The sequence below is a fragment of the Patagioenas fasciata genome, chromosome 3 (assembly GCF_037038585.1).
Source record: "Patagioenas fasciata isolate bPatFas1 chromosome 3, bPatFas1.hap1, whole genome shotgun sequence".
Classification (NCBI taxonomy): domain Eukaryota; kingdom Metazoa; phylum Chordata; class Aves; order Columbiformes; family Columbidae; genus Patagioenas; species Patagioenas fasciata.
The window spans coordinates 81,685,383-81,712,160 of NC_092522.1; the positions used below are offsets into that span (position 1 = coordinate 81,685,383).

A 26,778-nucleotide genomic window follows, 5' to 3' on the forward strand; every position below is an offset into this window, starting at 1 on the left:
AGCAGGACAGGAACAGGATGATGAGAAAATTAGGGACTTTGAGCATTCTCACTGTCCATAACACCTACAAAATTGCAGAGACTTCAGATGGGCTCAGGAAATAAAGAGAGAAGTGGAGAGAGGAAAGGTTTCCACCTTCTGCTTCTCTCTGATATGTTGAAAGATTCTTCTCAATTTCATCCTGCAGGAAAATACATCAATTTTTTATGGGGCCCTCCGCCACCTTCCCTCCCACCCCTCACCCTCTCCACCAAAAAAGGAGAGAATAAAAATAAATGTATTTTATTTTTCATCTTAATTTAAGGCAGCCTTTTTGTTGTTGCGTAAATACGAATTTTATCTTTTTTACCTATTGTCAGCCATCCCCAAGGGCTAGAATGAAACGAAGTCACTTGAGAGCTAAAAGATGGAATGTTGTAGGATATCGTGACATATGTTACTTGCCTTGGATAATTCCTACTAAATTAGGACCTAAAGGACAATAATGAGCCATTATGTGGTTCCAAAGCAAAGGAAGGACCAGATTAGGTTATGAGAGAGTTGTTGGGAAGTCAGAATGCATGTCAAGCTAAGCGTCAATGTCTCATAAAATTCATCTCATAAAAGTAATTTAAATAATTGCTTTTAACAGTGGCTTTAATGGTTTTAAATCATAATGAAAGAACTTAACACAAAAGGACCATAAGACTAACATCAGAGGACTCAGCGTAAGTGACTAAAGGTCTTAAGGTTAAGTCTAGTTGCATTTAGCAAACTTGTTATTGTGCAGAAATGACACAAAGGGATCACAGAGAATAGAAATACAATGAGGAAAAAAAAAACACTGCATGTGATTTCACAGTACCGAATTTCAGGAGAAACTTTCTGAGGAATAAAATCCTACTCCTAAACCTCAGGCCTGAAACTTAGTAATCACAAATATGTGTTCTCCCTTTCTGAATTTTAAAAGGGATTGTACTGTTCTGACCTAGGGCCTTCTAATAAGCACTTACTTGTCTGCTATCTGTGATAAATATCAATGCTAGGTAGATGGAAAAGTATAACATAGATGTCACATCTTGACAATAACATCCAATAACAGAGGAGTCCTGCTGTTGGGGAGGAATCAAAATTAAAGACTTATTGAGGCAGTTCCACCTGCTGCGATCTAAAAGTGATGGGATTATTTTGTTACAAGCTTATATCATCAGCTGTAGCCATGCACTAAGAAAACTTGAGGAAATATTATGTGATAAAGATGTTAAGAAAGTATTAATAATTTTTTTATGTCAAATTATCTGAGAGAACTTCAAAACCCGCACTACTATTTATATTTACATATCCAGCTTATTTTAAATTTCTGATAAGAGTAACTCCTCCATAAAACTGTTTTGTAGGCAGGAATGTGATAAACTTAAATGCTGCATACCTGAATCTGATAATTTTATTCTTTATTGTCTGGAAATTATGAGCCTAACAAATCAATTTTTAAGTTTAAGAAGCACAACAAAATAGGACACACATAGAATATATTGTACTATAGCTTTTGTGTGTTCCTACAACTCAATTGTCCTAATTTCAAGAGAAATTTTCAAAAAACCACCAGGTTCTAGTACAGTCTAATTACATTTGTTTTTCATGAATAAAAAATAAAGAAATCAGTTGAAACACTGAAGTCTTAATATAGCTTTTAAAACAAATTTAAGAGATTTTGTTTCGCCTTTACCTTTAGAGTATAAAACTACAAGAAGAAACATTTACATTTACATAATGAAATGCCCCTCACTACAAGAAAGACATTGAGATGCTAAAGTGTGTCCAAAGAAGAACAATGAAGCTGATGAAGGGTCTAGAGAATAAGTCTTACAATGAGCGGCTGAGGGAACTGGGGCTGTTTAGCGTGGAAAAAAGGAGGCTCAGGGGAGACTTTTTTGCTGTCTACAACTACCTGAGAGAAGGTTGTAGCATGGAGTGTGTTGGTCTTTTCTCCCAAGTAGCAAGTGATAGGACAGGAGGGAATGGTTCTGGTTTCACCAGGGCAGGTTTAGATTGGATATTAGGAAAAAAATTCTTCACTGAAAGGTTTGTCAAGCTTTGGAAATGGCTGCTTAGGGAAATAGTCAAGTCACCATGTTTGGAGGTATTCAAATGACATGTAGATGTGGTGTTTGGGGACATGGTTTAGTGGTGGACTTAGCAGTTCTAGGTAACAGTTGGACTTAATGATCTTGAAGGTCTTTTCCATGGATGATTCTATGATTCTATAAATGTTTTAAAAGAATCACTATAGTCTATAAATTAAAACTATACTGTTATAAATATGGCATTAGAAAAGAAAAGCAGACAGAAAACTTAATCAACTATTTGTACTACAATGCATAACAGGAAATCCTGTCTCAAAGGCCGTATTATTAAAAATACAATTGTTTTTCATTGATCTTATCCTCTCCTTTTAGAGGAAAGTTTTAAATCAGCTCTGCAACCTCATAAATGCAGGGAAATGACTCCCTTAATGTGAAATCCATTAAACTTCAGTAGGGACAGGCTATCCCTTCACATTAGTGTATCTTAAAATAAAAGCTAAGATATATATTATACATATGAAAGAAGAAAGTTATCAAGAAATTTCAAATCTTTGGGTAATTTAACCTAATTAGCAGGGATGAAAATTTAAACAGCAAATCTACCTGAACGAATACAACTCAAAGCTTCACAACATTTATCATAGCTTATTTCAGAGAATTATTTCTGTGAATTACGGTCAGCATGGAAGAGTAATTATTGCTCAGAAATAAATTTTACCTCAAAATAATAATTAAAAAAATCAAAACAAAAAGGCAATGAGAAGAGAAAGTAAGGTAGATTTGTGAAACAAAAGAGATGTCCTCTGGCAGAATGTCATTTTTTGTTCTAAGTTGGATTTTGATTCTTCATTATTTTAGCCAACTGCAATATTTAGAAAATGCTACAGTCTGGTTTCTTTGGGTTTTGTGGTGCTTTAAGATAGAAAATAGACTTTGTGAACATAAATGTGAATGTTTAAGTTAGATCAAAGACGCTAGTTCCACATCACAGTTTGATTTAATTCAGATACTGATTAGATAGTAACAGGCACCAAGGTGCCACATGACAGTTGAGTGTTCATCTTAATTTACTTCATGTTTTTTCTTTTTTTTTCCTTTTTTTCTTTTTTTTTTTTTTTTTCTGGTTTGGGTTTGCTGACTTTTTATGGATTTTCATTTTTTGTTGTTGTTTTCTTTTTTTGTTGTTGTTGGTTTTGGTTGTTATTTGGGGTTTTTTGTGGTTTTTTTACAGCTGTTTGTGTCTGTATGAGTGTCTCTTTAATAAAACAGCTTTATACATTGTGTATACTAAGCATGTACAAGCTTCACTTCATCAATACAAAGCTAAGGAAGTAACCAGAAGAGCTACAGGCAAGAAATCTGTTCAGACCCTGGATGGACTGTGCAGGAAAAAAAAATCTTTCTGTGATAAGAAGTTGTTTGGACATGTGAAAGTTGAATAACTTTGTTTATTGCAAAAAATGGTAACCAGATCATCACATTAGCATGTGAGATTCTACTACAAAGGGAAAGTCTTGTCACCACATGAAAATTAAATCACTGATGCTTCAGAGCATCTAATGCCTCTTCTCATCCCATCATGTGAATGGCAGGAATTCTATTCAGGGCTTTGTGCCTTTCATGAATTGCAGTACACAGCTAATTTCATGCAGATTTTAACTATTTGAATTAACTAACATATATGGCTTAAATGTACATCCATATTAATACAGTGCCTAGGATATTGGAGACAAACAAGTGTAAGACAATAAAAACCAATCAAACAAAATCAACACAACTGGAGCCATTATCACTAATACAATAGTTAATTGGTAGCTGAGTTGCCAGTCTCTAAAGTTAACATAGGGCTGAACATGCTATAATAGTCTTATAAACAGAGGAGAGAACAAGATACTAATTTCATGAGGAAGTGCAGTTGTGTATGATGTGTTATTTTCAGCAGTATGGTAGAAATAAAATAGTTTTCTCTATAGGTAGAATTTAAAGCACAATTATACGTAAGCAGTAACTCTAAGAATTATTTTTTTCAGAATGTGCCAAGAGACCAACCTGACCTTGAACAATCAAGACCATAAAGAGAACCAGAAGACAGAGGTGAATGCTATCAATGCAAAAGGAGCAGTATGGTTCAGGAGTTGCCGCAAAAGAGCCAGGAGAAGGAAATTAGCTCAGCAGACATTCTAGCATTATTCTTTGCCTCCTAAGTATAAATTGACATAGAAAAGAACCTATATGTTCCTTGGCGTTTTTCAAATCCCAGTTACTGTTAGGTCCTTGCCTGAGTAAAATACAGTGAATGTAATACCCCAAAATTATTAATGGTATGCATTTCACAGCATGAGCAACAGCACTGCTGTATTCATTCTGTATATTTCTGCATCAATAATCTGTGAACATCCTGCAGCAAATTTTCCTGTATTTTCTGTGGACCAATTTAGCAGAAAACATTCTGGTGAAGTGGATCTCTGAACAGATTAGTTCAAGTAAAAATCAGATAAAAGAGCTTTTGGTATCTGCACATAGAAGACTACGACTGCAAATTAATTATCTAATACCTATGTATTTATCTGGAAACTTTCAGCATAATTCACTGTGACCTAGTTGCATAGGGATACAAAGTTCAGGGGTTAAAAAAATGCAGCAATAAAACCACTGTTCTTGTAAATTTACGTATACAAAAGTTCATCTAATACAATACCTGTGATAATGCATGGGATTATGAAAAAATTTTCTCACATTTAGTATTATGATAAAGATTTACACTGCACTAACTACAGAATCAGATTCTTTTGATGAACATTTTTCTTCATGGCACCTGGTTATATTCACATGTTAAGTTTCCTGCAGCTGAGCTTTGAAGCAACTCTATTGCTAATCATCCATTGTGTTGCTACAATGTAATTCCTTAGTTCTTTTTACTTTATCGTTTTGGTAATCAATTAAAATGTTCATTGCATGCAGAAAACTGTCAGGAGACCTACAGTGAAAAATAACACAGTTTGTATAGTCTAGTTAGCTAAATTGAAATATTTAATAAACGAGACACCTACCTGTAGTGACAATCAAATATCGTCACTAATCTTGGTCTATATGGATTTTCTTGTTGTCTTTTTTTTTATGATAACTTGTAAAATGCTGATTTTAACGGGATTTATGCAAGCACACAGAATATGCTCCATATTACATGTATTAACATTATATTTTCCCACTCTGAAAACCACAGTAATCAGTATTTCTTATAAAAGAAACAGAATAAGTGAACTAAAAATATACAATGGGGGTCATTACACTTCTAAAGCAATCTTGATTAAAGAAACAGATTTTAGGTAGCTGAATAGCTGACATAGTACTCACAGGTCATCTCACAGGTAAACTTGACCCTGAATCTCAGTGCACACAGGAGATATGATTGACTGAAACTGTATGTCATTCCTTCTCAGCAAGTACAGAAGCACTGTAGTACAGCAATAGAAAAAGAGATTTGTCTGTGTACACTCATATTAGAATAAGAAGGCTTAATATTTCAGCTTCCTGTGTTTAAAGTTTTTCATAGCTTCAAGAAGCTGACATTTAGCTTTCCAGTGTAATTAATTAAGGTTATTTTCTCTCTTACTAATATGGAATTGCTACCTAAATAAAAACCTAATAAAGTCCAAGTTGTAGATAACTTTACATGTTAGATACAGCTGCAAATTTTATTCCTCTCTGTTTTCTTGCTTTGATAAACCGTTATTTGAAAGCAACAAAAATGTAAAAATATAATACATAATTTAACAGATTTTTATAATGTTTTTGGTTATTTTTACTGAGGTATAGAAGATTTGTTCTTGGGCTTCTGTATGGCAGGAATTCCGCAGCTTCACTTTGAAGCCGAAGGCAAAATAATTTTCTTGTCACCAAATGTCTCTACGCACTGAAGGCAGAAGCAACTTGCTTGTAAATATCATTACACAGCACTCTAAGACGAAAGAGCAGTCTCGACAGACACCATGTGATGTTCATTTAAACTCTTACTGTCAAAGCCCTTAGTTCTGCAAATCAAATTCATTCTGGCACTAAATATCTAAACTGTCAGTGCAACCTTTGATTCAGTGTGTGCCCTAGTGCATTTATTTGGTTGCTAGTGTGAACAGAACTCAAGGACCAGGGACAATTCATTTTCCAACTATGCTGGATTTCAGTGAGAAAGGTGCTTTTAGATAATTAATGCTGTCTCCTCCACATTGCCAATAAATATAATTGGCTCTAAGTATTAATTGAGTAGACTAGGGGCAGAAATTCCAATAAGCAATATTTTAAATTAAAGATTGGTGAGGTGAGAAAATTGCCTCTCTGTTTTATAAGAAACTTGTATCTATCCTTATAACAAGAAAAATTCTTAGAGAAAGATAGATGATTAAGAGGTTGCATTTTTCTTAAAGAAAACAATAAAATAAACCCCCGACATGTTCAGTCTCTAGCACACAAAATCTCCAATTCACCTTCCTGAAAATAAAGTAGATCACAAGTTTGCAAAGTGAATGAATGAAATAATTGATCAATAAATATTTTCCTCAATGTATTCTATTCTCACCGACACCTGCTCCTATTTACAGCTTGCTCAGAAAAGCATTCAACTGCTATCAGAAACTGTAAGCTCTCATACTGACAAATACTATGATCCACTGACTTGCCAGCTCAACATCACTCTGTTTACTAACTCTTCAGTTTTGCCATTCCCTGTATTCCAATCTAAAGAGCACCCACTTGACTGACTTATTGAAACTCAGTTTTTCTGTAGCAGCTCCTGTGTGGACAAGCATTGAAAAGTTGCTTATACTGTTTAGAAAAATAAACAAATATCCTAGCTAGCCTCAAACTAGAGAATTTTCTGAACCAAAGTCTTTAAATATTTATGCTCTAAAGAAATGAGAACATGTTGTTTGTTGCCTATGAACATGCTCCAAAAGCAGCATTTACACTCGTCTACAGTACTGTGATCACCCAGGGAGCCAATTCTTCTTCCAGACTCATTGCACTGGATCTGTTTTCTTCAGTGAGAGAAGAAATCGCAACATTCTGGTTTAAAACTAATAAAATCTGATCACTCCATACAATTCCCCATATGAATATCTGTCTAACTTTTTAGGTGTTGTTAAAGTGACTCTTTTAAAGCTGACGCCATGAAAGCCATAATATTCTCATTTTCTGAAAGCTCGATAAACCAGTATTCTTAGTATAGATAAAGTGTAAGGAAGCACTTTCTTTCTCATAGGAAATTCTTCCACTCATGTTCTTTGATGCCAACTAACTTTCACATCTGCTAGTTCCCTATTGATTGCTACAACTTGGCACTTTTGTAGAGTGTCTGATGAGGCAATTCTATTCAATGACACCACTTCCTCTTCAACAAAAGGAGTGAAGTAAAATAGCAGTGTGCTTCCTATACCTTCAGGGGAAATGCTGTGTGCAAGTTATGCAGACAAACGTGTAGTCATCATTTATATGTGTGTACGTGATGAAGAGGAGCATTTGTTCCTTTTATATTGAACAACTGCCTATGTAAAATTATGCAAAGTAGATCTGTTTTAAATTTTTTAAGCAAATGAGGAGTCATTCTGGGTTCCGCTTAAAAAATCCATCTCAAAATACATGGTGTTCACTATGCAAATAAGCTTGAAATTAGTCATCACTTAAAATATGATCCAAACATATATTTACAGATCAGTAATGCACATTAGAGAATATCAGAACAAAGAGTATGCTTGTTTTGCTGTCCTTGAATAAAAAGACATCAAAGATTCTTTTTTCAAGTAAAATGAAATAATTTCTTCTTGACACATATTACACTAATGAAATATTTCATTTTAAATTAAAACAGTGAATAATGTCAATTATCTAATAGTCCTCATTTATAATGTTGCAGGAAACATCAGCATGACAAAAAGAACAGCACTGCATGTTTAAATTAAAGATCAAATATAACATTTTGGATTTTTCTTTAAACTTTAAATTCCTTAAACAGTAATGACTACAAATTGTCCTTTATAAAGTCTTATTTAGAAGTAGCTCTTATTTTTTTTCTTTTTCTTTTTTTTTTTTTTTTTTTGTTATGTCGTTAAAGCTAGATTCACAAGGCATTGAAACACCTAATACCTGCTGAAATCAATGGGAGCTTATTTATGAAAAGAGCATAGAAAGATGAAATAAGGATATAGTTCCAACTTAGGATTTTCAGGTAGCACAAATATTTTAACCGATTACTCGCACAATAACTCATTTACTTTAAGTTGAACCAGTACCACTAAAGAAAAACAAAATATTTGGAAGCAGGACAGAAAAGAAAGAAGTGTTTATCTCTTCACCTATTTTTTCCTTCCAAAGAGTAGAATCAGAAATAATTTATTCTACCAACAATATTTTAGAAAAACTGCTGAAGATTCTCACTAACATATCTAAATTAAGACTATGAATCACCTGTTACAGTTAATAAAACAGGGTCAGGATAGAGGTCTATAATTGTCCATAACATCTGTTAGCATGGGTCCTGGAACAATTTTGGCCTGTCTAAAGGAATAACTTCCCAAATGATATCTGGGGTCCAAGACAAGATAATAGCTCAGGAGATGTCAAGTACGTGCCAAACACTTCTCCTAACAGGCTGCTTGTGTATGACCACCTAATATTTGTGGTAAAAGTGAGTTTAGCCCAGTGACCTTGATTTTAAAAATGGTCCCAACTGGTTTTATTTGGTACTAAAAATAAAAATACATCCTTAAAGTATACAAGACAGTAACATATAATACATTTCAAACAATGTAATTGTAATACTATATAAAGATGTCTGTATATATATTTATATTACTTTGTAATGAATATTTTTTCATACATTTTACTTTAATGTCTAAATAATTTACTTTGAAATTCTTACTTCAAAAGTAAGACACTTGGGCAATGCCTTTACTAATTTCCTTTAACTTTTGGTCAGCCCTGAATTGGTGAGGTAGTCGGACTAGATGGTCATTGTAAGTCCCTTCCAACTGAAATCTATTCTATTCGTTTCTACAGGATGTTTCAAAAAGATGGACCCAGTTTCACAATGGCAACATGTTACAATTACACAAAAACATACAAACGGTTTAATGAGTTTTAGTAACCTTTTTTATAAATGCTCTATATTCTTTCTACCTGCTGTACAGACATTGTAACAATAGTTGTGTTCACCACAAACAGCTCTCAAATGGGTTCATCTTTTTGAAACACATTCCATTCCATTCCATTCCATTCCATTCCATTCCATTCCATTCCATTCCATTCCATTCCATTCCATCCTATTCTATTAATTTTATCTCTGTTTCACTCTCAAATGAAGAAGCCCAAAAGTACAGAAAAATAGAATTTTCAAAAGAGAATTAACAATTCAAAGTCTGAAAGAGGGTGTAGTTTGTCCTTTATGTGGGGAAATTTTATATTTTCTACAAACAAGTTCATTATGCCAGCCTATTAATCTCCCCTATGCATGCAGAAGCCCAAACATGTGAATAGAACTGGACTGTACAATTAAAGAAACAGTAAACAATAAATGCAGTGTTGTCATCTTCAGGCTTAAATGTGATGACATATTCTAAAAATTTACTATGCCAATTCTTTTTTTTTTTTTTGCTTATTCTTGCTATTCTCTTTTAATACAGGAAGAACAAACAAACAAATGGTTCCTCTCCTTTAAATGCTTTCAGAGTTGCTCTAACAGCTATAAATGAAACCATATCACAATTTAGGAAATCCAAATACTATCTTAGAGGATGACAAACATGTTTGGAGCTTGAAGTGATTTTAAAAATTATAATCTGTATACATCCTCAGATTTTTCATCACTGCTTGATTAACACCTCCTGATGTCTAAGAATTCAGTTAACTCAACTTGCTGAACCGTACCCTTCAATTTTCTACAAAAATTCTGACATAGAATATGTCAAGATTACCACAGGTTCCAAGGAAATATGCAAAAAATGCAAACACATTACTGGTCCACAGACCAAGAGCCTGTACCTGTCACTCTAATTTAATTAAAAAAAAAAAAAAACTAAACCATAAATGAAGAAATGACAAGTTATACAGCAGATGACACAGCAACACCTGTTCGATAAATGTATTAAACCTCTAATATGATCAAGCATATGGAGTCACATGAGCAAAGCAAAATGGTGTTTTTTGTTTGTTATTTTTACTTTTATTTTTGAAAGACAGGCTTTTGCAATCACTGGCTTAAGTTTAGGAAGTTACCAGTTCAATATTTTTAAATATGATGTTTACAAACACAGAACAGAAATTTGGCCAGAGTCTAACTCAGACTGTAAGCCAAAGTGTGAACTTTTTCTATTATTTGGAAGACATTTTTCTCTTTGTTGTTGTTGTTATTGTGTGTTTATTTCAGTGCCAACATATAAAAAAAGAAACTTTTCATGGGCTTTAAACCAATAATTTAAAATGAATATGCCCACAATACTAGTTAAGTCGGTCAGTTTTACTACGGAAATAGAATTATTTGTATTATTCCTTGTAATATTAATTAATCACAGACACTCCCTGCATTCATACTGCAGTTTATACATATATGAAATTTGCCTAGCGCTTAAACAGTGACCAGAAATGTGATAAGATGCATCTTACATACTTGTAGCCACCCACACATTAAGCATCTAGACCAAGGTACTAATCTAAGCTTATTGACTACAGTCAATGAGAAAAGTTCAGTAACTCTGGAGAACGCTGCTTGTCTAAGGGAGTTACCTAAGACAGTATGGAAGAATTGCTTTCTAGTTTTCTTTCAGTTTCTTTCCAGTGCCAATAAAAGGCAACTAGGTGGGTACTTGAAGGGAGAGCAGGTATCTACATTTTGGTGTGGGGAGATACCTGCCCTATGTCTTTCAAAAACTGTTATCTCCCTCAGTAAAACAAATCACCTGAGGGGCTGCTTTCCGGCTTTGAGACCAAAACACATGATCATATTATACTTTTCTATTAAATGCTCTCAGCCAACAGTTGAGATTTTTTTCTTTACAAATCTGCCAATATATTCTATGCATTTTGAGAAATTTCAGGAATATGACTTATTCCTGGTTTTACTCATTATCATTTTAAGGATACCATGCTTTGTTTTACAATCCTTATATTTTACCTATAAAGCTACATTAATAGTTAACTATATTATTAAAATAGGGTTTGTGTAATGCAATATAATATAATAAAATATAATATTAAAAAATAAATGACAAATACATAGTTACAGGGGGCTTTTATGGATTTTATTCCATCACTATCGTCAACAAATGTAAAAATAAAAAAAAAATCTCATATCACATGGTATTATAACTACAACCCTTGTAGGTTCTAGTGGTTTTGCTGTTAGATTTATTCCACTAAAATTTAGAGATTCAACTTATCGAAGTAATTCTGTATTTCTGAAAGGAAAACTGAAGACCTGAAGATTATACCAAGAGTCTTAATGTTTTTTGGATGCGTTAAAAAAATTGTTTGGACTATTTAGAAGCCAAGCTCAACTTGAAAATAAATCCAGAAATCCACTATTAGCTGAATAAAAATGTAAAAAATAATGGTCTCAATATTTCTGATGAGACGAGCCTTAAAGTTTCTCTTTAATCCCCCTTTAATCTTTGAAGATCTGATCTGAGAGAGACAAATTCTCTCTTAATCTCAGAATAGAGACTTCTAGCATGAGACACCTGTCACTGGAAGAGGAAGCTATAACTGAAATTTCAGTGTTTCCTCTGCTGCTGCTTCTGATTTTATGGGTAGCCAAACCACTGACTAGAATAACATTGTTGGATTGCACATCTATAATGAACTATGCTCAGCATCTCTATTTCAAGAAACAAAAGCTGCATCAGAAGTAATAGGTGTAGTTATAAAATAAATTAAGGAACTAAACTGGGCTATTTTGTTCAATCCAAATAAATTCCTCAGCAAGTGGACCTGAATAAAAATACACTTGAACAATAATCACCTAGATAGGTTTAGATAGAAATTCTAGCATGAAAGAAGCTATTCTCAGAGCTTCTTCACACAACAAGGTAAAAGACTGAAAGAAGAGCCTTCCTGAGAAATAACAGAAAATGTTTGGTCTTCCTTCTTCACAGAAAGTTCCTTTAAGGAAAGTAGAAATGTGTGAAAGAGTACATGGAACTTGTATCAGGCATGACATAGAAGCTACTTAACAGTTTTGGAAGATTCCTCGTGATTCAAGGGAGATAAATATCTCTTGTATAAAGAAAAATAAAATATGAAAGACAGGGAAAAAGCATTTGACACAGTCTCCCACAGCATCCCTACAGCTAAACTGAGGGAGCACGGTCTGGACAATCGGATAGTGAGGTGGACTGTGAACTGGCTGAAGGAAAGAAGCCAGAGAGTCATGGTCAATGGGGCAGAGTCTAGTTGCAGGCCTGCATATAGTGGAGTGCCTCAGGGGCCAGTACTGGGGCCGGTATTATTCAATATATTCATCAATTGTTTGAATGAGGGAACAGAGTGTACTATCAGCAAGTTTGCTGATGACACCAAGCTGGGAGGAGTGGCTGACACGCCAGAAGGCTGTGCTGCCATCCAGCAAGACCTGGACAGGCTGGAGAGTTGGACAGGGAAAATTTTAATTAAATATAACGAGGGAAAGTGTGAAGTATTGCATCTGGGTAGGAACAACCCCAGGTTCCTGTATAAGCTGGGGAATGACCTATTAGAGAGCAGTGTAGGAGAAAGGGACCTGGGGGTCCTGGTGGACAGCAGCATGACCATGGGCCAGCACTGTGCCCTTGTGGGTAATGGCATCCTGGGGTGTATTACAATGGGGGTGGTTAGCAGGTCGAGAGATGTTCTCCTTCCTCTCTACTCTGCCCTGGTGAGACCCTGTCTTGAAAATTGTGTTCAGTTCTGGGCCTCTCAGTTCAAGAAGGACAGGGAACTGCTGGAGAGAGTCCAGCACAGAACCATGAAGATGATTGAGTGGAGCATCTCCCTTATGAGGAAAGACTGCAGGAGCTGGGTCTCTTTAGCTTGGAGAAGAGGAGACTGAGGAGTGACCTTATTAATGTTTGCAAATATATAAAGAGTGAGAGTCATGATGATGGAGCCACGCTCTTCTCGGTGACAACCAACAGTAGGACAAGGGGCAATGGGTTCAAACTGAAACACAGGAGGTTACACTTAAATTTGAGAAGAAACTTCTTCACAGTGAGGGTGACAGAGCACTGGAACAGGCTGCCCAGGGAGGTTGTGGAGTCTCCTACTCTGGAGACATTCAAAAGCCGCCTGGACACCTTCCTGTGTAACCTTATCTAAGTGTTCTTGCTCCAGCAGGGGGAATGGACTAGATGATCTTTTGAGGTCCCTTCCAATCCCTAACATTCTGTGATTCTGTGAAATAGAAAGAGAGTAAGAGCAAAAGAAATAGGAACAGAACAACTTCTATCCTACCACTGGCCTTCTGCTGCATAAGAAAGTAAAAGTTCTTCAAAAAAAAAGACCAAAAACCTCAAGACTTCAAAGGCCTCCAGGATGTTTGCTGTGTTTTACAGATTGTTTAGGGGGAACTGATTTCAATTCTCAAATGCAAAATAACTGTTCAACTACAAATATTTCAAAGTAAACAATACTACATCCTTTGCTAACTTTTACAATGCCTACTTTTCTAATAGTATGTATTAATATAACAAAAGCTCCCAAACTCCTATCAAATCACATTTACAACAAAATTCATGTAATAACTTATTTGGACTTTGTGATGTTAGGTTGGTGGTTGGACTCGATGACCTTAAAGGTCTTTTCCAACCTGAATGATAGCATGGTCCTGTGATTCCAAAACATGGTTTAGTATGTTTTCTGCGTAAATCAGTAATTTATATTGTGTAGACTAAGGATTTTGAATGCATCAAGTACAAGTTCAGTTAATGAATGGATACTGAAAGCTGCTCTAAAAGGCATCCATATCCAATAAAGCTTATGTAATTATGACCATAGGTGTATCGCAAAAAGGATAGTTTAACCATTTTCGACAAGCATTCTGTTTGGAGCAATGAATAACTCCGGAGAAGAAATTCATCAGCATAGTAAGATTTTAGGTGGCACCCAAGGCAATTCTGGCACTGGAAATATTTCTTCACACAATGTAAAGCTAATACAGTTGGACAACACCTCAGTAGTATCATATATAAGCTGACAAGGCAGAACCAAGAGTTCAACTCTGCTAATGAATTGAGGCTTTCAGGCTGCTTCAGTGGGCAGGAACTCAACACTGAAGGCTGCTCATATGGCAAGCTCTCACACAAAACTGGCTAAACTGAGAGACAGAACACTCTGGAGAATTGTTTCTGATTCACATTCCCAGGTTGAGTCATAGATCAAATCTACAAACTTTACATGTCTACTTGGTGACGAATCTATTTGCTTTGAAGAGTAAGGCGATCTTTTTTTTTTCAAACTCTGATAGTTAAAAATGTTCTCAGATGTACTTTCAATTTCCTAAACAAACCCTAACTCTGAAATCTCTCTTTCATACAGAATGTTGTTTGCAGTTTAAGGATTCTCTATGATCTAGCTCAGTTCTGTTTCTCACCTTTCTCATGATCTAAGGACAGACATAAAGAGAAAAAAAAGCTGAGAAAAGGAAAGTGTTGTTGCTCTACCTCCTGAGGGAAAGCAGCAGGAGCAGCACAGAAAGGTGATAAGACTAGGTAGCAAGTAGGTTATGCATTTCTGAGGAAAAAGCCTTGTAACCAAACCTTTGATCAGAACCCATAGTTCAGTCATTCTCTTACACTTGATCCTATCAACAGTGCCATTACAGGCCCTGAGGAGACCAGAAAGTGAAAGTGAAAAAAAGGAAATAAAATGTTAAGAAAAAACCTACAATAGTATTTAAGGACAACATACATTCTGGAAGTATCATCAATTGTTGTTGATTTTCTCATCCTCACACCTCCAAATGTCTAGACAACAGAACTCACTTCCCAAAGGGTGTGGATTCCCAGTGGATTTCACATTTAGCAGGGCGATACAAGATCATCCTGTCATGAAAAGGGACACCCTCTGTTACTCTCACATCAGTACTCACATTCTATAATAGCAGCCAGAGCAGCCTTATTCACAACTGGAAAGCAGACATGCAACAACAAAAAAAGATTCACTTTCAGTCAGATCAGAAAGCTGGGCTGATTCTTGCTACAGCTCTGTGATATGCAGAGCCAATAGAGCTTGTGGTTGAAGGCCAGAGAAGAGGTTGGACTACTCACAGTTAGATTGGTTTAATTTGATCCCAAAACAACACATCAAGAAAGCTATTGAGAGGTATGACCAAAAGCAATTTGCAGTGATTAATAGTCATTAAACTCCATCTGACTTCAAAGGAAAAAGCCCCTACTTTTCTTGTCGTTAGTGGCATCCCTATTTATTCTCAAAATAAATAAAAACAACAATAACAAAAATGGATTTCTCTTAACTACAAAGCTATTTTTTGGATACCTAGGTTATAACATTCATCTGAATCAGTCAGATGTCTTTTGCTGTTAAAATTTTCTGACACAATTATTTAGGACTCAGAGTGTGGTTTGGATAATATTTGTATACTATCAAGCTTGACTTTCTTTGGACAAATGCACAGTTGATTGGTAATTTTTTTCCCCTCTGGGCTCTGATTTCTTGTATGCTCTATTTCTATCCGAACCAACTCTATTCAGGCAAACTTCAGCATGTACCTACGGTATGGATCATTATTGCACATGCACTAATTAATGCATATTTTTGTCAGATGGAATTTTCAAAAATAACAAAAATGTCAGCTTCTTACTGATACGTTCCTTTTAGATTTACATTTTATTCACACTGAGAAATACTTATCGAACAGGGAAGCCAGATGGGCCCATAGGTTACATAGTTTAGCTCACCTGAGATTTCTGTGAGGAGATCAGCATAAAACATTTTCTCTTATGAATATTTGAGGCAAGGCATAAACAGATGCTGAGAAGACTTTCCTTAATGCCAACTTTTACTTCATCTTTGATGTCTCTCTTTGACTTCCTTTCAAAAATAACTAATGGAGACCTCAATTCATGTGTTAATGATTTCATTTAGTATTTTAATCATTGTGAATGAATAATCTAGATTTCAGTGGAAAGATATATATATTTCTTTGAGAGGACCTCATAAAGCATTTGTACATGTTTCATCAGTTTCTAAGAGCTGTAGCTGGCCACAGGTGTAAATGATAAATACGAGTCTTGCAATTTTGGAGCATAATTATTCATGAATATCACGTTATCCCACAGCTTGTAAAGAGTGCTAACTATGTAGATATATGGCATAATGCATTATAAATCTTTGCAGAAATGAAAAGCTGACTAGTCCTTTTCTTCATCTTTTTCAGCCCATAATGTAGGAACAGGGGAAAATGGTATGAGGAATGGGGAAAGGAAATGGAGAAGACATGGACAAAGGCAAGGGTGGAATGGTAGTGGATTTCTACCACATTCCACTATTTTTAGTTTCATGCCTCAGCACTGAGATGCAACAGACAGACAAACATATGCTCTCGTTTACTACAGGAACACAGGTTCTGACAACCTCAGAGAAGGGGGAAGGGTTAAGATAGCATTAAACCATTTCAGTCACTTTGTCCCAGTACCTCTAGAGTTGGTTGGAATTAGGCCCTTTATGGGAATTAGTTCTGCTTTCTGACTTCATATTCAAGACAGTTCACCTCAAATAACTTAATGGTACCAAATTTCTTCTATGTAGAATTCAAGTATACTGCTGCACTTATCATAGTCTGTATTAATGCATCATCTAGCCTACCTACCTCTACCTAGTTTCCTTGATCTTTTAAAGGGGTAAGTAGAACTCAGTGAGGCAGAGGTGTTTCAAAGTCTCTGGACAAAGCCTGTATCTCATCCTCACGGACTCTATCAATGCAGATTCAGTTCTTAGAGGTATATGGAGCAACCACAGACCCGGCTTTACAGGTTTGCAACTGTGCCTGCTTTTTTTTGTACATTCAAAGAACTAGTGGTTAACTGAGTAGGTGTTCCTGCAGAGGGCATAATCACGTGAAAAGGGAATGCCTTTCAATTGTATGTGTTTCTATCAGACAGGCCTAAACCATAATGATCAAAAAGAAGAAAAAAAAAAATTACATGGTATTTCTTTCAATTCCCTTTTTAATCAAAAGTACCACATATGTTTTTTATGCATAAGAACAAGTCCGTATTTGTTACATTCAAATGCAACTTATCTATAAAGTGAAATAATTTGAAAGCAGACTGAGCATGCGTCTGTGGTATCTGCTACCAATTATATTTCAGCATTATCCAGATCACCACATGGAGGCTGGGACTCAATAAATTGCTTTCCATTAGTCACTGTCAGCCAGTGAATATCTGAGAAGCTTAGAAGTTGTGTCCTTCTTTCATCTTTGACTTGCAATAATTCCACCAAATAATTGATAAACACTGCTAAACTTCATGATGTTTTATTTGCAGCATTCAACTAAAGGATCTATGTGTGTATATGCCCATCTGCTTGTATATGTATATTTATTTATTAAACAGATAAATGTCATTTACCTATTGCAATGTTCAAACCCAGGTTTGAAAAAACCCACTGAAGTTATATTGGCTTTATGAGTGCCAATGCCAACATCACTCATGACGAATGGTAGTCAAACCTTTATATTTGCTGCTATTCTTTAGTTTACGTCAGGGAATCTGTCACTTGTACTCCAGTTGCAAGCAATGGGAAAATTCCCCTACAATTCCTTCTTCCATACCTAAGAAGCTATTTCTGAGATTTGGCAATGCGTAGCTGGAGTTTAATTCTATCTCCTTTAAAAATAGCCTGAGAATTCAGAAGAGGAAAATAGATAGTAAGCCTTGAATTGTTGCCCCCCCCCCAAATTTCCTGAGATAGGTGGTAATAAAGTGTCTAGGGTTAAAAACAGGGGCCATGGAACTGAAATAAGGTCAGTAACATGGATCCTCATGGAGAAAAAGCGGTGCGGGAAGAAATGGAGAATATTGTAAAAAAGTAGAGCTGCCATGTAAAAACAGGTCCTGAAGAAAAAGAGGAAAGTAACTGGCAAATGTCAATGATAAATTGAATAATCTATCAGATAATTCTAAGGTCTGTGAGTCACCTTTCCTGAATTAGTCCTCTATCTGCCTCTCACCAAGTGATCTCAGAAAAGATGTATTCCCTTTTAGTGCTTCAGCTTCCTTATCAGCAAAACAAGGATATAAAATATACAACTCTCATGGGGAACTGAAGAGACCTCTAATTTGTGATACAAAAGTAATGACACTAATCTACTGTTAGTAGAGAATGAAAAATTACTTTTTTACTCTGTGGTATGCAAATGCCTAGTAACCATAACTGAGAAAAGTCCCATTGTGCATGGTACTGTAAAAAATCATAGAAAGAAAAAAATTACACTGAAATGTACAGATATGAAAAAATGTGAAAACCAAAAGTGCATAACAACTTCACACACACACAAAAAAAAAGTCTTAAAATTATGGACCACATATGTGCTGCAGTAGTTTGTGTGTGAGGATGGAGAACTCTGGTACAAATAGAAGTAGGGTGGAATTAACATTGTTCTTTTCCATTTCAGAACTGTCATTCAGCAAGAAAACAGACACTGGCATTTTGAGAAACATAGGTTGAGAGACCACAGAAAACAGAGGCAATGAACAATCTGAGCTTTTTTCATCCAAGAACAGCTAGTGTGAGATGGGTACCTTCAATTAAAATAACATTTTTTTTTTTTTTAATTATTCCAAACAGGAAGGAAGACAGGCTTCAGAAAATTTAAAATGCTCAAGGGTGACTAAAGCAGCCAAGAGAAAGGAAGAGAAGTTCATAACTAAGAAAAAATTCCACAGTTTCAGAAACACCAAAACATGTGTCAGGAGTAGAAACTACAAGTCTAGCAGCATATATGCCTTTGAATTTACTTTCACATTTATTTTCTTCTAAGTCTTGGATAATACTAAATTTTTCTTTTTTTTTTTTTTTTTCCCAATGAAATGGCTCACCAGACTCACAGACATATACCAGAGTTATAAAACTACTTCTTTTCCCTACTCAGACTAGGTAAGTAGATCTTAAGAGGAGTGAGTATTGAAAATTTCCTCTAGTTTCTGGCTTCTAAAAGGAGTTGTAATGTCGTATCTTTTAGACCATGAGGTGGCATACAATGAACTGGAGGATCTAATAAACCCCTGGAGACAACATTCTCCTTTTTTTTATCAAAATTATTTAACAGAGATGTTTGACTCACAAGGGTAACAGTGTTTTCAATGTATATCCTCTGTGCTCTCTGAGATTTCAATTTTAGCAAGCTTCAATATAGTTTGCCTGATTCCCATTTGGGTTCTCCTTCAAAAGTCACTCTTCTTTTGTATTAGTACTACACAGCTTTTGCCAGGTTCCAAAGGTTTTTTAAGAGATAATTCAATGGACTGCTATATAGATCATTTATGCAGAAATTATTGTCAGTCTTCTGGGCAACTACTGAGCCTCATTGTGACTGGAACTAATAACTATTACCAAGATATGATAATTTCATTTAACATTAGGAAACCATCTGGTGTCTTCATTTCTTGTTGTAACATAATGCCATTGTTTTATTCAATCCACTCTCATTAAAACACAACAAAGCAGCTAAGAAAAACATACACATAGATGATAAATTTATTCTCTCAATCGTCTTTGTGCAATCTCCCCCAGAAGTCATACTCTCACAGATTTTTGAAGTAGAAGGGGACTACCGAAATCTAATCTGACTTCCTATATAATGAAGGCTATCTATTTCATTGAGTAGCCTCTAAATCCAAAGTATAATATGTTTAGCCTCTGCTGTACCTATTTTTCTCACAAAGGCTGCATGTGATGGATGAATCTTGCCCACTCCTAGATAAGTTGTACAAGTAGTTAATTACTCTCACTCCCAAAAATATTCACCTTATTTCTAGTCTGAATTTGCCTAACTTTAGCTTTGAAACATTGGATCTCATTATGCCCTTTTTTGCTAGATTAAACAGTCATCTGTTGTCAAAGTCTTATTCCCATTAAGGCACTCACAGACCATGATCAAGTCACCTCTTAACCTTCTCTTCAGCAGATTAAACAGACAGATCTTCATTAGCTACTAAGTACAATGCTTATTTCCAGACCTATAGTCATTCTTTCACCTTTAACTGAACTCTTCCCAATTTTAAACATATTTTTGAAGTGTGGTCACCAGAACCACAATGGTTCATTAATAGTTTCTCTAATGCCATATAAAAAGGCAGTGTTATTTCCTACTTGATATTCACTTGTCTGTATATCAGAGAATAAAATATATATCATTTCAAACCCTCCTTTAACATAAACTGAGAAAAAAAAAAAAGAAAGTATTCTGAAAGGAATTTAAAATGTGAATGTTTATCCTTTTGGGATTTTTTTGTTTGTTTGTTTGTTTGTTTTACTTGGTGGTTTTTTTGGTTGTTTTTTTACACACAATGCAGAAAACATACGCAACTCTTCTGTCTTTTCTATACTGTTTATGTTTTTCTATAGTATCTACATCCAGTGTTACCTCTGTCATTTAAGATGTTTTTCTGATAGTTTTTGTCTACCTTTATCAGTTTCCTGGTTTTAAGTGCTTTTTATATTATTGTTTAGTAGTAGTAGTATCTATGAGTTGTTCAACTCTAGTAACATCTCCTAAAGCAATTTAAGTACCTTTTAAGGCAATTTAAGACAATTCCACTTACAGTCTTATTTTAAAGTATTTTCTTGCATTTTAATTTTATTTGTGTAAGGAAATTACATTCCTGAAGCAATTTACTAAAACAAAAAAGAAGACAAGTTTGAGAGGTAGGACCATGCAAACCTCATGAAGTTCAACAAGGACAAGCACAAGATCCTCCACATGGGCTGGGGCAATCCCAAGCACAAATACAGCCTAGGAGATGAAGGGATTGAGAGCAGCCCTATGGAGAAGGACTTGGGGGTGTTGGTTGATGAGAAGCTCAACATGACCTGGCAATGTGCTCTTGCAGCCCAGAAAGCCAACTGTATCATCAAAACTGTGGAATCAAAAGAAGCATGATCAGCAGACCCTTCTACTCTGCTCTCATGAGAACCCACATGGAGTACTTTGTCAAGTTCTCAGGTCCCTAGCATACAAAGGATCTAGATCTGTCGGACCAGGTCCAGAGAAGGTCACAAAGATGATCAGAGGGCTGGAATACCTCTCCTGTGAAGCTGCTGAGAGAGTTGCAGGTGTTCAACCTGGAGAAGAGAAGGCTCCAGGGAGAGCAGCCTTCCGGTACCTAAAGACAACCTACAAGCAAGCTGGAGGAGAGACTTTTTATAAGGGCATGTAATGATAGAACAAGAGATAATGACTTTAAACTGAAAGAGGGTAGGTTTAGATTAGATATAAGGAAGAAATTTTTCACTGTGAGGGTGCTGAGGCACTGGAACAGGCTGCCCAGATAGGTTGTGGATGTCCCATCCCTGGAAGTGTTGTATGGGGCTTTGAGCAACCTCGTCCAGTGGAAAGTGTCCCTGACCGTGACAGGGGTGTTTGAACTAGATGATCTTTAAGGTCCCTTCCAAACTAAACCATTCTATGATTCTATATTTTGAAAACACACAAATACAGATATACTGTGTTGACCAGAACTATAGTATTCTATTTTCTGATAACTCAACCTCATTAGGCAAAAATACCTAATTTTACCATCTAGTTAACTCTAACAGATAGACTGTATACGAATGTTTTGGTTTATCTTTCATGAAATACATATTTAATTAGATTGTATTCCTTACATAGGTAGCTCTAGTGAATAGCATTTACATCAAGCAAACTTTGATTTCCACTTGGAAGTTGCTTCAGATACTGAATAAATCAAATGAGATTATATAGTTTCCATCTACTTTTCTTTTTGAACATGATTTTGGCCTATTAGTTGAATTAAAAGAACAGTTATAGCTACTTCTAATGCTTAGGTTTGGATGCATTGCATTAGGTAATTAATATTAATTAATTTACGTACTACTAGTTAATACAGTAGACATCAGAATAATATTTGAAATTATTTGGTTGTTAGTTGGAAAATAAATTCTTGATTATCAGTGCATTTTCTTCTCACAAAGCACTTACTAACCATGATATGTTTACACATAAGACCCAGAAAATATATTTGTTCAACAGAATAGACTTTAATTTGACCTAAAATGTATCACCTGAATAAAGAAAACCTGTGTCTCATACCAATTTCTTTTTTCATTCATAGTGAAGAAGGAAAATTCATCAATGTACTAAAAGCAATACCAAATTACGTGATTTGACACCATAATTCTGTTGTATGTAAATCTGCATTATTTCAACTGCCAACAGAAATCTTCTATGCAGGATATGCAATTGCTATTTTATTAGAAGTAAGTCCTGTCTAGTTTGTGGATACAATATGCTAGCTAAAACACAAAATATATCTAGATAAATAAAAATAGAAGAAAAAAGAAAGCAAAAAGGAAGAGTTGTGCAGAAAAGGGAACAATATATTATAGTATCACAGTGTGTTTGGGATTGGAAGGGACCTCAAAAGATTATCTAGTCCAAACCCCCTGCTGGAGCAGGAACGCCTAGGTGAGGTCGCACAGGAACATGTCCAGGCGGGTTTTGAATGTCTCCAGGGAAGGAGACTCCACAACCTCCCTGGGCAGCCTGTTCCAGTGCTCTGTCACCCTCACTGCGAAGAAGGTTCTTCTCAAATTTAAGTGGAACCTCTTGTGTTCCAGCTTGATCCCATTACCCCTTGTCCTATCATTGTTTGCCACTGAGAAGAGCCTGGCTCCATCCTCGTGGCACTCATCCTTTATGTATTTATAAACATTAATAAGGTCACTCCTCAGTCTCCTCTTCTCCAAGCTAAAGAGACTCAGCTCCCGCAGCCTTTCCTCATAAGGGAGATGCTCCACTCAATCATTTTCATGGTTCTGTGCTGGACTCTCTCCAGCAGTTCCCTGTCCTTCTTGAACTGAGGGGTCCAGAACTGGACACGATATTCTAGATGGGGTCTCACCAGGGCAGAGTAGAGGGGAAGGAGGACCTCTCTCAATCTGCTAACCACCCCCCTTGTAATACACCCCAGGATGCCATTGGCCTTCCTGGCCACAAGGACACAGTGCTGGCTCAGGGTCATGCTGCTGTCCACCAGGACCCCCAGGTCCCTTTCTCCTACACTGCTCTCTAATATGTAATTTCCCAACCTATACTGAAAAACATCCAGAGAAAGAGAAATAGTCTCTGTGCACTTAAAAAGCCCACATAAAGCACATACAAAAAAAAGGAGAAGGAGAGAAAATTAATGCCATGGAGAATGATAACTAAAAGTTAAGAAGATGCAGAGAAAAATGCTTCTGCCAACCAGGAAGAAAGACACTGCTAATTTAACTTGCTGCCTAATATTTGAGAGTCTACAGTTAAAATCTGAATTAGAACAAGTTCAAAGTTTTCTGCCAGACAAAAATGAAATTAAAGCCCTATAGTGTTTTCTAGTAATGTGGTAAATACCTTGTGTCATTTCTTTATGTCCTGAGACTTAAATAATTTTCACTCTTCTAAAACCCTATCTTTAAACTTTCAGTGTTGTTTCTTTTAAATACCTCACATGACCTGACATCAAGAGACCCTTAATTGAATAGTTACTTCTATTAACTTCATCAGTTCCTTTTCCAACAAGTATTCTGCAGAAAATACTCAGAACCTTCCCAATTTATGCTATAAGTTAAACAACTGACAACATTCTGAGTGAAGTTGAATTGATTTTTATTTCCAAGAAGAAGCTGAAAGCCCTATAATTATTATTTTTTTTAAATTAAAACTATGTGTACACCTTGATTGGTTCTAAGGTCATAAGATTAAACGGTGACTATTTAGCCTTGACATCTGAACAAATTTTGTGCTCCCCGAATCCAATGAGAGGAACTGAGCATGTATTCTTCAATTCCTGTACCAGTTTACAAGTTTGCCTAATTTCAAATGCCAATGTAACAGTCATCACAAAGCTTTAGTTGGTAGCATAATAACTCATAAAACCAGAAAATGCTACCTGAAAGCCTTCAAAATGTACCAAACATCAGACCGATAGTGTTAAACCCCTCTCTCTGTGGAAGGTCTGAGACATCTCTTTGCTACCAAACACAAGGAGCTATAGAACAAATCATCCTCTCTCACTTCATGCATACTTCTCACTAATTTAAAACCACTTAGATGCTTGATGAAGCTAGAAAAGAAAGATTTATCTCTAATCCAGCAGCATATTTCACTATATTTCAAATTGAATGATCTTAGTAACAGGTTAAAAGGAACAGAAAAACTGGAAGGATCTGAGGTTTTTTTATATGGACACCAAATCTCATCTGAAAGTTTCTCAAAAATACGAAGTCCAAAAGGTTATTCTCATTCAAGCCACTAATATACTTACACTTAATACTTAGTGTAGTCCAGTTGCTTGAACAAAGACTATGATTAAGTGTAATGTTATTGAATTGATACTATAACTCCTAATCCAACAAAACTCATTCTTGTACACAGCTGTAGGACATCTGAGCAAAGTATTCATGTTTCTTCACCTACACCACTGCTATAAACTCACATGTTTAAGCAAAAACCATCAAAGAAATTTGCTTCTGTTTTCCCATGAGAGATTTTGCATTTGCTTCCTTTTTTATCTTGCATATCCTCAAAAAAGTGACTTTCAGCTGGTTTTGACAGCAGTAGGAATTGTATCAGTTGCTCCTCAGCAAGATGAACAAACTTTCCCCCACAATCAGGATACAGGATCTTTTCAAATAGAACACAAAGCTTACCTTGAAGAAAGTCATGGTTGCTCCATCTTCAACTGCACCATACTCAATCTTTGTCTGCTTGGCCAAATCATCAGCAGAATCAATAGGGGATTCCATACGTTCCACTGTCAGAAAGGCGGCTAGGTTAGCAGTGTACGAAGAAATGATGATAAGTGTGAAAAACCACCAAATGCCTCCCACTATCCTGGTGGAGAGGGCTTTGGGCATGAGTTCAGAACCTAACGAAAACCAGGGGAGAAAGATGAAACCAATGCACACAAAACAATTATTAGGTGTTCAGCACTTTTTGCCACAGTGGGGAGGTGGAGTCACTGTGCAAAAAAATCTTTAAACTACAGGTTTACATTTTCTGCTTGTACAAATACACACAACTGAAATGAAAAATAAGAACGGATTACACTTATAAAGACAGAATTTTTGGAGCTGTGGGAATCAAAAGATAGCAATGGGAGACTCAATGATTAGTGCCTTTTTAAAATTTATAAATATATATACATATGGCAAAGTGAAAAAAAAAAAAAGCAGTTGCTTGAATTGGCCTTTCAGAAGAAATCCTAGCTGGGCTGAACCTCTAAGTTAATACTAATATTGAAGTACACACGGTTCTTGATCTTCGAGGCACTAAATAATCATTATTTAAGCATTTTGTGAAAACTCACTTCAAGAAATAAAAATAAGATATTGATGAGAGAAGCAGGTATGAAATAAGCTGTTTCATATCTAAAATACAAAATCTGAAATCTATTATAAATATGCTTTTGACTTTTGCCATTTGTCTTGCTATGAATGGTTGTTTATTGACTGCTTACATAAAAAATTGAACATCTCCCATCTCTATAGTTAACCCCACAATTTCAGATAAACATGGGTGGCTATGCCACACACTTAATTTGATAAAGCAGCAAATAAAATATTATACCACTATTCCTAAACTAGATAAAGATAGATTATAATGCATTGCTGGAGTTGCCTGCTCATGGCACTAAAGAATGGAGGGGGTGACAGACAGTGTATATTAATTTGCATAATTATTAATGCTAATTTAGACAAAATGAAGTACACAAACTCCTCTTGTGCCTAATTACTAAAAATAGGAAAAACAAAATTCAATGTAATTTACAACCACAAATATTTCTTAAAAATGAGCATATATGGATTTTTTCCATAATTTTATAATTGAATGGAATTAAATTTCTGATTATGTCAAATAAACAATTTCAAGCTTCATTGTAAGAACTTCACATAAAATCTTTTAAAATTATCTGGAAACTTGTTTTTTAAGAAAGTTTTACCATATCCATTATACCATTGTACCAAAACAATCACTCTTCGTTAATTGGTGACTACACTTGTTTTTAAATCTCCTGGGTAAAATGGAATGAAGGCAAGATGGACTATTTTATTTCTGTTAAATTTTAGTGTTCATATTGAATTATTTAAGGAACTGGTCCAGCAAGGTAACACATCTTCATATAAATGAAAGATTATACCAAACTTCCAACAACAGTGCCAAAAAAATAACACAAAGGGAATAAAAAAAAAAGGAAACAAGAAGTGGTATCATAACTGGACTACCATATTCAAAAACAGCCCATCTTACCCTGCAGTTCATCTTACCCTTGCTGTTTCAAACAAAAAAAGCTGACAGACTTGGACATGACAGCCAACTCCAGCGCCAGACTCTGCCTAGAATTCTGCAAGGAAAAAAGTAGAAAAGTACCTTTCTGATGTAGTTGCTCCTAGGCCCTGTTACAGACACTTAGACAACATAACACTAACAGATCTCCCAATAAGCCCACCATCA

General features: G+C 35.5%; 1 protein-coding gene across 9 annotated transcripts in view; it reads right to left on the reverse strand.

Moving 5' to 3' along the window:
• Positions 1-26,778, reverse strand: part of GRIK2 (glutamate ionotropic receptor kainate type subunit 2) — a 431,302-nt gene that overhangs the window by 59,915 nt on the left and 344,609 nt on the right. For 7 of the 9 annotated variants that reach the window (XM_065834051.2, XM_071806698.1, XM_071806696.1 and 4 more), the window contains one exon: positions 24,975-25,192. In XM_065834051.2, coding sequence (XP_065690123.1) covers positions 24,975-25,192 — 218 coding nt within the window. Of the gene's footprint in view, positions 1-24,974; positions 25,193-26,618; positions 26,669-26,778 lie in introns of those variants that run through there. The other 2 variants (XM_071806700.1, XM_065834053.2) reach the window with 2 other exon arrangements.